Below are 15,105 nucleotides of genomic sequence, written 5' to 3' on the forward strand. Positions count from 1 at the left end.
CACCAAATGCCCCTTAGAAGCATTATTGTGTTGTATACAGTGCATTTAGAAAGTAGAAAGTATTCAGACCACTTGACTTCTTCCACATGTTATGTTAAAGTCTTATTCTAAAATTAATTCAATTGTCCCCCCCCTCATCAATTTACACACACTGCCCCATAATGACCAAGCAAAACTGAAATATCACAATTACATACATACACAGACCCTTTACTCAGTACTTTGTTGAAGCACTTTTTGGCAGCGATTACAGCCTCAAGTCTTCTTGGGTATGACACTACCGTACAAGCTTTGCACACCTGAATTTGGGGAGTTTCTTCCATTCTTCTCTGGAGATCCTCTTGAGCTCTGTCAGGTTGGATGGGATGTGTCGCTGCACAGCTATTTTCAGGTCTCTCCAGAGATGTTAGATCGGGTTTAAGTCCGGGCTCTGGCTGGGCCATTCAAGGACAGACTTGTCCCGAAGCCACTCCTGCATTGTCTTGGCTGTGTGCCTAGGGTCGTTGTCATGTTGGTAGGTGAACCTTCGCCCCAGTCTGAGGTCCTGAGCTCTCTGGAGCAGGTTTTCATCAAGAATCTCTCTGTACTGCTCTCCATTTATCTTTCCTTCTATCCTGCAGCTGAAAAATAATCCCCCAGCATGCTGCTGCCACCACCATGCTTCACCATAGGGATGGTGCCAGGTTTCCTCCAGATGTGAATCTTGGCATTCAGGCCAAAGAGTTCAATCTTGGTTTCATCAGACCAGAGAATCTTGTTTCTCATGGTCTGGGTTAGAGGTCGACCGATTGATCAGGGCTGATTTCAAGTTCTCATAACAATCGGTAATCTGCATTTTTGGACACCGATTGTGGCTGATTTTTAAAATAAAAAATAAAAATGTAGTATTTTTCTTTTCTTTTACACCTTTATTTAACTAGGCAAATCAGTGGTGATTTAACAAGCTCATTTGCGAAAAAGCACTGTCGTTGCACCAATGTGTACCTAACCATAAACATCAATGCCTTTAAAAATACACAAGTATATATTTTTAAACCTGCATATTTAGTTAAGATTTCCTGCTAACATGACTTTCTTTTAACTAGGGAAAATGTGTCACTTCTCTTGCATTCTGTGCAAGCAGAGTCGGGGTATATGCAGCAGTTTGGGCTGCCTGGCTCGTTGCGAACTGTGTGAAGACCATTTATTCCTAACAAAGCCTGTAATGAATTTGCCAGAATTGTACATCATTATGACATAACATTGAAGGTTGTACAATGTAACAGCAATATTTAGACATAGGGATGCCACCCGTTAGGTAAAATACGGAACGGTTCCGTATTTCACTGAAAGAATAAAAATTTTGGTTTCAAAATGTTTCTGGATTTTACCATATTAATGACCTAAGGCTTGTATTTCTGTGTGTTATTAAGTTAATAAAGGTTAAATAAAATAAATAAAAGTATTGAGCTGTTTATGACTTCAAGCCTATCAACTCCCGAGATTAGGCTCGTGTAACCGATGTGAAATGGTTAGCGTGGTGCGCGCTAATAGCGTTTCAATCGGTGACGGCACTCGCTCTGAGACCTTGAAGTAGTTGTTCCCCTTGCTCTGCAAGGGCCGCGCCATTTGTGGAGCAATGGATAATGATGCTTCAAGTGTGGCTGTTTTTGACGTGTTCCTGGTTCGAGCCCAGGTAGGGGCAAGGAGAGGGACGGAAGCTATACTGCTATACTGTTACACTGGCAACACTAAAGTGCCTATAAGAACATCCAATAGTCAAAGGTATATGAAATACAAATGGTATAGAGGGAAATAGTCCTATAATTCCTATAATAACTACAACCTAAAACTTCTTACCTGGGAATATTGAAGGAACCACCAGCTTTCATATGTTCTCATGTTCTGAGCAAGGAACTTAAACGTTAGCTTTCTTACATGGCATATATTGCACTTTTACTTCTCCAACACTTTGTTTTTGCATTATTTAAATCGAATTGAACATGTTTCATTATTTTTTTGAGGCTAAATTGATTTTATTGATGTATTATATTAAGTTAAAATAAGTGTTCATTCAGTATTGTTGTAATTGTCATTATTACAAATAAATACATTTGTCCGATTTTAAATCGGTATCGGCTTTTTTTGGTTCTCAAATAATCGGCCGATCTCTAGTCTGGGAGTCTTTGGGTTCCTTTTGGCAAACTCCAAGCGGACTGTCGTGCCATTTTACTTAGGAGTTGCTTCAGTCTGGCCACTCTACCATAAAGGTCTGATTGGTGGAGTGCTGCAGAGTTTGTTGTCCTTCTGGAAGGTTTATCCCATCTCCCCAGAGGAACTCTGGAGCTCTGTCAAAGTGACCATTGTGTTCTTGGTCACATCCCCGACCAAAGACCCTTCTCCCCGATTGCTCAATTTTGCCCCTGGCCAGCTCAAGGAAGAGTATTGTTGGTTCCAAACTTGTTCCATATAAGATTGATTGATGCCACTGGGTTCTTGGGGAACTTCAATATTGCAGACATTTTTTGTTACCTTTCCCCAGATCTGTGCCTCGACACAATCCTGTCTCGGAGCTCAACGAACAATTCCTTCAACCTCATGGGTTGGTTTTTGCTCTTACATGCACTGTCAACTGTGGGACCTTATAGACAGGTGTGTGCCTTTCCAAATCATGTCAAATAATTTGAATTTACCAAAGGTGGACTCCAATCATGTTGTGGAAACATCTCAAGGATGATCAATGGAAACCGAATGCACCTGAGCTCAATTTAGATTCTAATAGTAAAGGGTCAGATTACTTATGTAAATTGGGTGTTTCTTTTATTTTTTTTATGCATTTGCAAAAAAATACTGTTTGTTTGTCATTATGTGGTATTGTGTGTGGATTTGAGATGGGGAAAACAATTTGATCTATTTTAGAATGTGGCTGTAACATAATGTGGAAAAAGTCAAGTGTACTGAATACTTTCTGAATGCACTGGAGGCTACATCCAATAGTTCAACCTTCCAAACCCTCTACCTCTACTGTCACTACACACCCACATGGAGGAAACGAATGCACCATAACATACACTAAGAACAAAATATTGCCATTTGATATTATGGCTGTCCATGAAGATGTTGTACCTACTGGTGGAGATTTACAGTAGTTGTTATTGCTGTGTGGCCCTTTTTTTCTGAATAGACATGCCTTGTTGTCAAAGCCTGTTATTAATCTGTGTTTATGTCCTTGGGGCTGGCTGGCTGGCTGGCTGGCTGGCAGGCAGGCAGGCAGGCAGGCAGGCAGGCGGGCAGGCAGGCTCATTATTTTACAATTCTACAGATTACCTCAACCTTGTTGAGCTTCCTAGCAGCTGTGTAATTATTTCCTCTACATGTGGCTTGGCATCATACCGTACCTAGCTGATTGGATGCTGAAAATTACAGTACAATCTTTTTGGTTAAGGACCTCACATTATAAGCATGCAATAGAAGGTTTGCATGTATGTAATAGGGTTACTTGAATGGCTCATCTCAGGATACTTACTACAGCCCTATCTGTGTGACCGGGCCGGGGGGCAGATATCTTTTTTGCAAAATGATACAGCAAAAGCTTATGGAATTTGGTTGTGATTTATGAAATGAATTTGAAACGAGGCAAAATGCCAGGGGCAAGAACTACAGTCAATGAAAATATGTATGGTAGTAAAATCAATGGTAGTAAAACACTATTTGACAATCTGTCTGCAGAGCAAGGTCTGGAGGAGATGAGGAAGCTGTTGTTGCTGTTGCTTGGCTGTGCTGTCCAGGTAAGTCCTACTGTACACTCATCATCATCTACTGTCAATAGTCTACCATTTACCATTTCCTGTAGGATTAACACTCACTCTTCTATTGATTTGAGTAGCTCTTACTCACTACTTCCTGACCATCAATAACCTTCGGCTCTATTGTTCAGACGAGTGTTAACACAACTACAGTTGTATGAGTAAAAATGAGTCATTCTCACTCAGACTAGCATTCGCTTCCTCTTCCTCAGCAGAGTTGGCACTATGACAGGTGGTCTGTCTTCTGTCCTGGCAGCAGGCCAGAGAAGGGTCAGAGGGTGTGTCTGCTCAATGGGAGGCTCTGTATGCCCTGACCCGACCCTTGTCTCTGTCTTTGCCCTGGGCCTGGCTGGAGTAGCACTGATGATGCGTCATACTTAACCCCTGACCAGAGAGACGCTAACCTCAGTCATTCTCGTTCACACTTAGCTCACTGTTTTAGGGAGTTGACCTAGGATACTTCAAGGACTCCTGATAGGGAAATATGTGTGAAGTCAGTGTTGATTTAAATGTTGTTTTCTAGATCATAATTGTTAGGTGACACTGTTCTATTACAGGGTAACTTGATTTTTAGCTGAATTCCTGATGGTTTTAGTCTTGTTTGACCAAAAAATGAAAATCCCCCTTTTTTGTTTTGCAAAAAAACTTTGGTGGGGAAGTCAGTTGCGGGTCGGTTATGGCCTGCGGGCCACCTGTTGCTGACCCCTGATCTAGATATTCCTTCACAGGCATTTTTCCTCAAAGTCAACCAATCAGAACCCAGGCCATTCTCTTGTTAAGACCATGTAATAATTCAATGCTGAAGCATTCAAAAATAAACTAATGGGACCGGCGCCATTGATAACTACTAGTGCCGTTGCTAGTAAAGCTAATTCCATGAATTGTAAAGAGTTACGAGATATTAGAACCCTGTTGTCTTAACCGTGTAATTTTCAACCTCGACGTTAGCTAGCTGGCTAGATGTCTTTTTTTCTGGCATTCGCTTAAAATGCATTTTTCACCATACTGATATCTGTTTCAGAATGCTTGTCTTCTGCCTAGGCAGCGTAGCTACAATATTTTAGCTGCTCCCTTGGTTGATTGAGTGGTAGAACCTCCCTGGTGTCTTCATCTTCCCATCTTCAACCTAGCCTGTGTTTAGGAAGCTGACCTCGCAAAGACCTCTCTAATTCCACTCTCCAGACTGTCATCCAAACCCCAAACCGCCTCCTTTTGTTTGCAGTGTGAGAAGAAAGAAGAGTACATCGAGAGGATCCAGACGCTAGACTTTGACACAAAAGCTGCCATAGCATCTCACATCCAAGAGGTATGAGAGACCGATGTATAGATATAAAGATATATCTCATTTTGTGAAGGCATCCAGTTCAAACATAAACCCTTGCGTCTTGTGTGTCTGTTTTGGGCCAGCTTTTTGTAAAAGGAAACTTTAGTTATTGTAGGACTGATCTGTGAGCTTTTCAGCCACACTTATGTCACTGCCCTCCACAGCAGTTTGAGTCAAAGTAAATTAGTTTGCTTACCATTGCTTTCAACACATTTGTTCTGTGTATTGGCTGGCAGAGTGTGACTCTGCTAATGCTGTTGTTTTGAAGGTGACCCACAACCAGGAGAATGTTGTGGACCTACAGTGGCTGGAGGGGGGTGACCTGCCCCCAGAGGACCTGGACTCCTTCTCCAGGAACATGGCCTTCCATCTCAAACGCCTGGTGGACGAGAGAGACGACCAGCTGGAGGTACATGTCTGAAACCGGGCACATTGGTGCCTTTTTAACTCCACTCAAGTGGTTAGAGCGTTGGGCAAGTAACCGAAAGGTTGCTAGATCGAATCCCAGAGCTGACAAGGTAAAAATATGTTCTGCTCCTGAACAAGTCAGTTAACCCATTGTTTCTAGGCGTCATTGTAAATAGGAATTTGTTCTTAACTGACTTGCCTAGTTAAATAAAGGTAAAATAAAATGAATAAAATGTTGTCTCAATGAGGTAACGGCCTGTATAGAGTCTGTATGGTGCTATGGTGTCTGCATTTTTATGGCGTGTGCGTCAGTTTGTGTGTATGGTTGGGGTGTGTGTGAATTGAACCCAGAGTAGTCTGATTAAGGACAGCCCACCCGTACAGTTGCCAAAGCCTGGTAGAGCAGCAGTCCCAGCATCCTATGGGCTAGGGGGGCAGGGAGAAGGAGGTGGGATTATAAGGATCTCCACTGGAGGCTAGACACTCTTCATTAAAAGTCCATTTCATTGCGTAGCCACTGGGTTATGAACGGACGATGAGAGAGAGAGGAGGGATGATATGTTGTCACAGGCCATTTTAAACCAATGCCTTTTGCTACTATTATCTCCGAACCCAGCCTAATATACCCTTGTGTGCCGACACTTGAGCCTTAACTGCATTAGTACTGGGCTTTTCATTATGTTTGGGGTTTCCATTTAAGTGACTGATCCTGGTGGCTAGGTGCTGCTTCTCCTCCTCTGAGGTCCGTCCTAATCAGAGCCATCTCCCTAAGCTCACACCTCCCAGACTGAGCAGACAGAACAGCAGGAGAGCCTGACGCAATATAGGTACTACTGTTCAATAACAAGGTGTCACGGTAGACTATATATAGACTGCAATCCACACGGTCAGTATACTCAATCTTCAATACCCTGTCTGACAACTGCTTTGTCTTTCATTGTGATCAATGATCTAACACTGTTGAAAGCAATTTGATGAGAGCCTTGTTTTCACCCATCCAAATCTGTTAAGATTACTTGGGCTGGTCATTTCAAGTAAGTAAGGAAGGAGGGAGGGATACATGTGTTAAATATAGAAGATGAGTGTAGGATACATGATCAGGGTCCTGGTCTGTGAGTTGTCTACAGGGATGCAAGCTTGTTCCTTTTTGGCAATATTTGCCATTTTGATCTTAAATTATTGAGATCATTGAGGGGTGTGAAAAGAGCTTCTCTCTCTGTGTGATCACTAAATAATGGTGTATGTTTCTCATATTGAAATGATTGACTGAGCACAGAATGCATGCGTAACACTTTGTATTCAGGATATTTCTGGGCAATTGGACTTTAGTGCCTTATTTTAAACAGGATGCATGTTTTGAAGTATTTGTATTCTGTACAGGCGCCCTTCTTTTCACTCTCTCAATTAGGTTAGTATTGTGGAGTAATTACAATGTTGATCCGTCCTCAGTTTGCCTCTAACCCTGTGTGGTCACGATACTACTCTGTTTTATGAAACTTGGCCATCGTTAGTCATATTTTGGTGTAGTGACAACCCCACTCTGAAAATAGTCAGTTTACACAGAGAATGTTTTGTCACCACCTTGGGCCTTCACCAGTTTGCATCCCTGGTCTAACTGTTATGGTGTTGCGTGTCCTCCAGACCATTGTGGAGCTGACCCAGGAGAGGGACTGTGGACTGTACTCTCCTCCGCCCCTCTTTGCCCAGTCGCCCAACGACTCGCCTAGCTTGCGCCGCACAGAGAGCCGCCAGCACCTGTCTGTGGAGCTGGCCGACGCCAAGGCCAAGATCAGACGCCTGCGCCAGGAGCTGTAAGTACCCTCATTTGGCCTTTCTCCAGCTCCATTGGCCCTTTTTAGTAAGTCTGTGGTAGACTGCAAACACTGTTGGACCTCCCAGGATCTCTTAACACATCATAGGTTCTCACAAGTTCTATATGCTTTGTACAAGTATCCTAAGAGTATTGTTGGTGCCTCGTGTAGTCTAGCAGAGTGTCTCTAAATGTGACACTCTGCATTCATCTACTGCTGTCTCGTGACTGCCTAGTAATGGAAAACAACCCAGTACGGTGTGTCATTGGAGCTAGGAACCGTGACTCAGCTCTGTCTTTGTGTATCCCATTCTCTGTTCACCAGTTCATGGAGCACTCTAATACTGACCGGAGAGAACCGCAAAAGCAGGACGCTAATTACGGAACTTAAAAGTTTTATGTCAGCGATATTGTTAAATTAAGAATACATTTCCTCTTGCCTCTCAGTAGGAAACAAATGGTTCTACACTACTGTTCTGATGCCGTAGTGCTAGACCTTCATTGTTGTCATAAATAATTGAACTTCCTCTTCAGAGTCCATTAACCCTGGGCAGAGACAAAGGCCAGTGGTCAGTTTATCAAAGGGAGGGATTTTTACGAGAAGCATTCTCTGTTTCAGACGGAAGTGTTTTTTAGGATGCAAAAAATTGAGGTGCTGACTCTGGAATCTCTTAAACAAGTCCATCATAACATTAAAGTGGTTTGTCCAGTGATACGGTTGGGGTTTAGCAATGCAGGCTTCTTAGTGCTGGGTCAAACCGGTTTTGAGGTACACTACATTAACAAAAGTATGTGGACACCTCCTCATCAACTTTCATTCCAAAATCATGGGCATAAATATGGAGTTGGTCCTCTCCTTTGCTGCTATAACAGCCTCCACTCCTCTGGGAAGGCTTTCCATTAGATGTTGGAACATTGCTACGGGGACTTGCTTCCATTCAGCCACGAGTATTAGTGAGGTTGGTCACTGATGTTTGGCGATTTTAGACCTGGCTTGCAATTCCAATTCATCCCAAAGGTGTTTGTTGGGGTTGAGGTCAGGGCTCTGTGCAGGCAAGTCAAGTTCTTCCACACTGATATCGACAAAACATTTTTGTGTGGACCTCAGTTTGTGCATGACGGCATTGTCATACCTTCCCCAAACTGTTGCACAGATTTGTCTAGAATTTCTTTGTATGCTGTAGCTTTAAGGCTGCCCCTTCACTAGAACTAAGGGGCCACCAAACTTTACAGTTGCGACTATGAATTCGGGCAGGTCTTCGTCTGACATCCACCAAACCCAGATTTGTCTGTTGGACTGCCAGATGCTGAAGTATGATTCATCACTCCAGAGATCTTGTTTCCGCTGTGCTAGAGTCCAATGGTGGCGTGCTTTACGCCACTCCAACACTTGGCATTGTGCATGGTGATCTTAGGCTTGTGTGCGGCTGCTTGGCCATGGAAACCCATTTTATGATGCTCCCGACAAACAGTTATTGTGCTGATGTTGCTTCCAGGGGCAGTTTGGAACTCTGTAGTGAGGGTTGCAACAGAAGACAGACAATTTTTACACGCCTCAGCACTCAGCGGTCCCGTTCTGTGAGCTTGTGAGGCCTACCACTTTGCGGCTGAGCTGTTGTTGCTCCTAGATGTTTCTACTTCACAATAACAGTACTTACAGTTGACTGGGGCAGCTCTAGCATGGCAGAAATCTGACGAACTGATTTGGATGGGTGGCATCCTATGACTGTGCCATGTTGAAAGTCACGGAGCTCTTCAGTAATGCCATTCTACTGCCAATGTTTGTCTATGGCGACTTGTGTGCTTGATTTTATACACCTGTCAGCAACGGTTAAAAGTATGGGGTCACTTAGAAATGTCCTTGTTTTTGAAGGAAAAAACAATTTAGTGTCTTGTTTTAAAATGGAACAAAAACTAATGTACTTGTTCTCTTGCTCAGTTGTGCACAGGGGCCTCCCACTCCTCTTTCTATTCTGGTTAGTGCCAGTTTGCGCTGTTCTATGAAGGGAGTAGTACACAGAGTTGTTCGAGATCTTCAGTTTCTTGGCAATTTCTCACATGGAATAAATAGCCTTCAAGTCTCCGAACAAGAACAGACTGACGAATTTCAGAAGAAAGTGCTTTGTTTCTGGCCATTTTGAGCCTGTGATCGAACCCACAAATGCTGATGCTCCAGATACTCAACTAGTCTAAAGAAGGCCAGTTGTATTGCTGACCTGAGCCCTAGGACCATGCCCCAGGACTACCTGACATGATGACTCCTTGCTGTCCCCAGTCCACCTGACTGTGCTGCTGCTCCAGTTTCAACTGTTCTGCCTTATTATTATTCGACCATGCTGGTCATTTATGAACATTTGAACATCTTGGCCATGTTCTGTTATAATCTCCACCCGGCACAGCCAGAAGAGGACTGGCCACCCCACATAGCCTGGTTCCTCTCTAGGTTTCTTCCTAGGTTTTGGCCTTTCTAGGGAGTTTTTCCTAGCCACCGTGCTTCTACACCTGCATTGCTTGCTGTTTGGGGTTTTAGGCTGGGTTTCTGTACAGCACTTTGAGATATCAGCTGATGTACGAAGGGCTATATAAATAAATACTTTTGATTTGATTTCTTTAATTGGCACAACAGTTTTCAGCTGTGCTAACATAATTGCAAAAGGGTTTTCTAATGATCAATTAGCCTTTTTTTAAATAAGCTTGGATTAGCTAACACAACGTGCCATTGGCACACAGGAGTGATGGTTGTTGATAATGGGCCTCTGTACACCTATGTGTATATATTCCATAAAAAAATCCAGCTACAATAGTCATTTATAACATTAACCATGTCTACGCTGTATTTCTGATCAATTTGATGATATTTTAATGTACAAAAACAAGGACATTTCTTATTTGATTTATTTAACCAGGTAGGCTAGTTGAGAACAAGTTCTCATTTGCAACTGCGACCTGGACAAGATAAAGCATAGCAGTGTGAACTGACAACGACACAGAGTTACACATGGAGTAAACAATAAACAAGTCAATAACATAGTAGAAAAAATTAATCTATATACATTGTGTGCAAAAGGTATGAGGGAGGCAGGCAATAAGGAGGTAGGCAATAAATAGGCCATAGGAGTGAATAATTACAATTTAGCAGATTAACACTGGAGTGATAAATGATCAGATGAACATGTGCAGGTAGAGATACTGGTGTGCAAAAGAGCAGAGAAATAAATAAAATAAAAACAGTATGGGGATGAGGTAGGTAAATTGGGTGGGCTATATACCGATGGACTATGTACAGCTGCATCGATCGGTTAGCTGCTCAGATAGCAGATGTTTAAAGTTGTTTAGGGAGATAAGTCTCCAACTAAGTGACCCCAAACTTTTGAACTGTAGTATGTATGTATATTTTTTTATATATATGTCACACACGCACGCACAATACCATTCAAAAGTTGGGACACCTACTCATTCATGAGTTGTCTTTATTTTTACTATTTTCTCTTTTGTAGAATAATAGTTTAGACATCAAAACTATGAAATAACATATAGAATCATGTAGTCACCAATAAAGCGTTAACCTCTCTGGGATATTTGGGACGGTAGCGTCCCACCACGCCAACAGCCAGTGAAAGTGCAGGGCGCCAAATTCAAAACAACAAAAATCTCATAATTAAAATTCCTCAAGCATACAAGTATTTTACACCATTTTAAAGATAATTCTTGTTAATCCAGCTACAGTGTCTGATTTCAAAAAGGCTTTACAACGAAAGCACCACAAACGATTGTTAGGTCACCACCAAGTCACAGAAAAACACAGCCATTTTTCCAGCCAAAGAGAGGAGTCACAAAAAGCAGAAATATAGATTAAATTAATCACTAACCTTTGATCTTCATCAGATGACACTCATAGGACTTCATGTTACACAATACATGTATGTTTTGTTTGATAAAGTGCATATTTATATTCAAAAATCTCATTTTACATTGGCGCGTAATGTTCAGTAGTTCCAAAATATGCAGTGATTTTGCAGAGAGCCACATCAATTCACAGAAATACTCATAATAAACATTGATAAAAGATAGTTATTATACATGGAACTTAAGATGCACTTCTCCTTAATGCAACCGCTGTGTCAGATTTTAAAAAATGTTTACGGAAAAAACACACCGTGCAATTACCCGAGTACGGCGCTCAGAGACAGCCAAAGAGATCCCTCATGTTGTGTGGTCAACATTAGTCAGAAATAGCATTGTAAATATTCACTTACCTTTGATCTTAATCCAAATGCACTCCCAGGAATCCCAGTTCCACAATAAATGTTTGATTTGTTTGATAAAGTTCATAATTTATGTCCAAATACCTTCCTTTGTTAGGGCGTTTGGTGAACAAATCCAAACGCGCGTGCAAGTCCAGACGAAAAGTCCAAAAAGTTATATTACAGGTCATAGAAACATGTCAAAGGAAGTATAGAATCAATCTTTAGGATGTTTTTAACATATATCTTCAATAATGTTCCAACCGTAGAATTTATTTGTCTGTAGAAAAACAATGAAACGCAAGCTAAGTTCTGGTGTATCGCCAAACCATCTCAGTTGGTTTGAGGATGGGTGTTTGTGGAGGCCAGGTCATCTGATGCAGCACTCCTACTTGGTCAAACAGCCTGGAGCAGTTTTGGGTCATTGTCCTGTTGGAAAACAAATCATAGTCCCACTAAGCGTCCACCAAATGGGATGGTGTATCGCTGCAGAATGCTGTGGAAACCATGCTGGTTAAGTGTGCCTTGAATTCTAAATAAAACACTGACATTGTCACCAGCAAAGAACCATCACAACTCCTCATCTGTTCTTCATACTTGTGGAGATCATTCATTCACCTACTCTGCATCTCACAAAGACATGGCAGATGGAACCAAAATCAAAAATTTGGACTCATCAGACCAAAGGACAGATTTCCACTGGTCTAATGTCCATTGCTGGTGTTTCTTGGCCCAAGCAAGCTTCTTATTATTGGTGTCCTTTAGTAGTGGTTTCTTTGCAGCAATTCGACCATGAATGCCTGATTTCACAGTCTCCTCTGAACAGTTGATATTGATGTGTCTGTTACTTGAACTCTGTTACTTGAATGTGTCTGTTACTTGCAGCACACTTTATTTGGGCTGCAATTTCTGAGTTGCAGTAAACTCTAATGAACCTGTCCTCTGCAGCAGATGTAACTCTGAGTCTTCCTTTCCTGTGGTGGTTCTCATGAGAACTAGTTTCATCATAGCGCTTGATGGTTTTTGCAACTGCACTTAAAGAAACATTCAAAGTTCTTGAAATGTTCTGTATTGACTGACCTTCATGTTTTAAAGTAGTTTCTCTTTGCTTATTTGAGCTGTTCTTGCCTTAATATGGCCTTGGTCTTTTACCAAATAGGGCTGTCTTTTGTATACCACCCCTACCTTGTCACAACAGAACTGATTTGCTCAAACACATTAAGAAGGAAAGAAATATTAACAAGGCACACCTATTACTTGAAATGCATTCCAGGTGACTACCTCATGAAGCTTGGTTGAGAGAATGCCTAGAGTGTGCAAAGCTGTCATCGAGGCAAAGGGTGGCTACTTTGAAGAATCTCAAATATTAAATACATTTTGATTTGTTTAACACTTTTTTGTTTACTACATTATTCCATATGTGTTATTTCATAGTTTTGATGTCTTCACTATTATTCTACAATGTAGAAAATAGTACAAATAAGGAAACCCTTTCACTGGTACTGTATGTATGTGCTGTGTGTATCTTTTTTTATGGTGATCATAATTCCAGAAGATATCCAGAATATAAGAGTGACGCGGCAGACTACTTCTCTACAGGAGTGCGAGTGCATATACTGTAGTCTCGTGTATGTGTGTGGAGATGTTATTGCCGTAGATGGCCACAGACCCCTCCAGTCACCCAGGCCTGATGCTGGGTCAGATGTCTGAGGATTTGACCCAGATCCAATGATGCCGTGCAGAGGCATGTTCTTTTTTTAAATGGGTTTTTGACCTACTTACGCAGTTCCTATTGAATTCCACTTGCTTTCTTCCGATTTCTGGCCGTTGTTGACTCTGGCGCACCAACACTAGAGAAGGGGAGCTGGCCATTCTCCGCCAAAGGCATGCTTTAAAACACAAATAGAGATTCAGTTCTACTGATCCATTTGAGGGCACAGTAAAGTGACCATGTTGACCATACATACTGCAGAATATCTTTAAACAATATGGCTTAATAATCATGATTTTTTAAAAGCTTAAATATGAAACCTGGTGTTAAGAGGAATAGAATAGGAATAGATTGTGTAGAAATAGATTATGATATAGCCCCTAAAGACCCAATCTCAATCCTGTCAGGTTCTGTGGAACTACAGTTAGGTGCATTTTCTATTGTGAATGTTAGACTGTAAAATGCAGGTAGACCATGGTACCATGGTTGTCAGTGTGACTCAGCTGCTGCAGGCTCAGTGCTGTCACCCACAGTGGATGAGCAGCTTTCTGTTCGGCCTAGGCTGTCAACTACTCTCTTTGTTAGGGCCTTAATTAAACGTGGAATACAGTGAAAGGTGTGTTGCTGCTGAGGCTGAATGTCTGATGACAGGATCTATGGTGGGATGAGATGAAAGGACTCCAAACACAAGAGGTACACACTTGGAGTGTGTGCTCACCAAAAGCAGCTGAAGCAAAAGCAGCTGAAGCAACAGCAGCGTAATGTGAGTTTTATTCCATGCTCGAAGCTAGCTTCTCAAGCCTCTGATTTCTACAAGCACATCACAGGAAGCATAGAACAGTGATGATAATTCCTACAAGCAGCCAAGCCAGTACAGATCACTAATCTAGCAGGCCATCATAAGTTCTGTTCAGTGGACCAAGGAGACTGGGAAGCATCTCCACTCATCTGAAGAGTGTACAGGTTTCTTCAAAGCTTTGTGTGCCACATTCTTAATTCCTCACCGACCAGGAGCTTGCAGGACTGGCCTCCCTCAGCCTCATCAAGTCCCAACCTGTATTTTGGTTGCATTGCCTGTGTAATGTTGTGTCACAATCACGCAAACCCATTAACCGTTGAATATGCTGTTGTCAAAGGAGCTCTATTTGCTGCTAATGCTGGGTTGAGGGGGTTTGAAGTCCGTCTAGTCATAGACGGAGCGAGGAGAGGAATCTGTTGGCCTGTTGCTCACTTAACATCTAGTTATCTGGATTTGCTCTGTTACAAAGAGCTGGTGTAACTAAAGCAAAGCAGCACGACAGTTAGAGATTTGCATGTCATAGGGGAGCTTATTGTGAGGTCATTTGTAGGTTGTGTTTGTGGTCGTACTTTGTATATTTTCATTTGAGCTATGTTTGTTGTCCTGAGGAAAGGGTTGTTCTGTTGAAGTTGTAAAAAAACACACAGGCATTTTTGTTTTTTCCACTCAAGATCATTGACTTGCCTCTGAAGGAAAATGTATGCTTGGTTCTTTTCTTCAAAGTACAAATCAGGTTGTTTTCATATGATCAAAAAGACAGAAGATGTACTCACACACTATCATTTCAATTGTTCATTACACATATAAATGAATTATCCTCACCTGCAGAGTCTGAATAGCTCCTAATAATGTCAGATATAATCCTCTATGGACTGTATCATTTGGTAATTAACCACACCCCCAACCCACACAGGCAGAAGTCAACAAGCTGACTTGACCCGGTAAGGACAGAGGTCTGTGGATTCCTATCTGCTGGGTAAACATCTTGGTTTGTACTAACCAATGAGTTACATGGCCTCAGTAA

General features: G+C 41.9%; 1 protein-coding gene across 9 annotated transcripts in view; it reads left to right on the forward strand.

The window, feature by feature from the left end:
- LOC124038310 (girdin-like) overlaps window positions 1-15,105 on the forward strand; it is a 93,080-nt gene that overhangs the window by 41,606 nt on the left and 36,369 nt on the right. For all 9 annotated transcript variants that reach the window (XR_006839342.1, XM_046354026.1, XM_046354031.1 and 6 more), the window contains exons 5-8: window positions 3,709-3,767; window positions 5,008-5,091; window positions 5,378-5,518; window positions 7,159-7,328. Coding sequence is in view for 8 of the 9 variants with exons in the window: in XM_046354026.1 (XP_046209982.1) it covers window positions 3,709-3,767; window positions 5,008-5,091; window positions 5,378-5,518; window positions 7,159-7,328 (454 nt within the window). In the remaining variant the exon portion in view is untranslated. The remainder of the gene's footprint in view (window positions 1-3,708; window positions 3,768-5,007; window positions 5,092-5,377; window positions 5,519-7,158; window positions 7,329-15,105) is intronic.

Source organism: Oncorhynchus gorbuscha, linkage group LG06 (genome assembly GCF_021184085.1).
Source record: "Oncorhynchus gorbuscha isolate QuinsamMale2020 ecotype Even-year linkage group LG06, OgorEven_v1.0, whole genome shotgun sequence".
In the NCBI taxonomy this organism is placed as follows: Eukaryota; Metazoa; Chordata; class Actinopteri; order Salmoniformes; family Salmonidae; genus Oncorhynchus; species Oncorhynchus gorbuscha.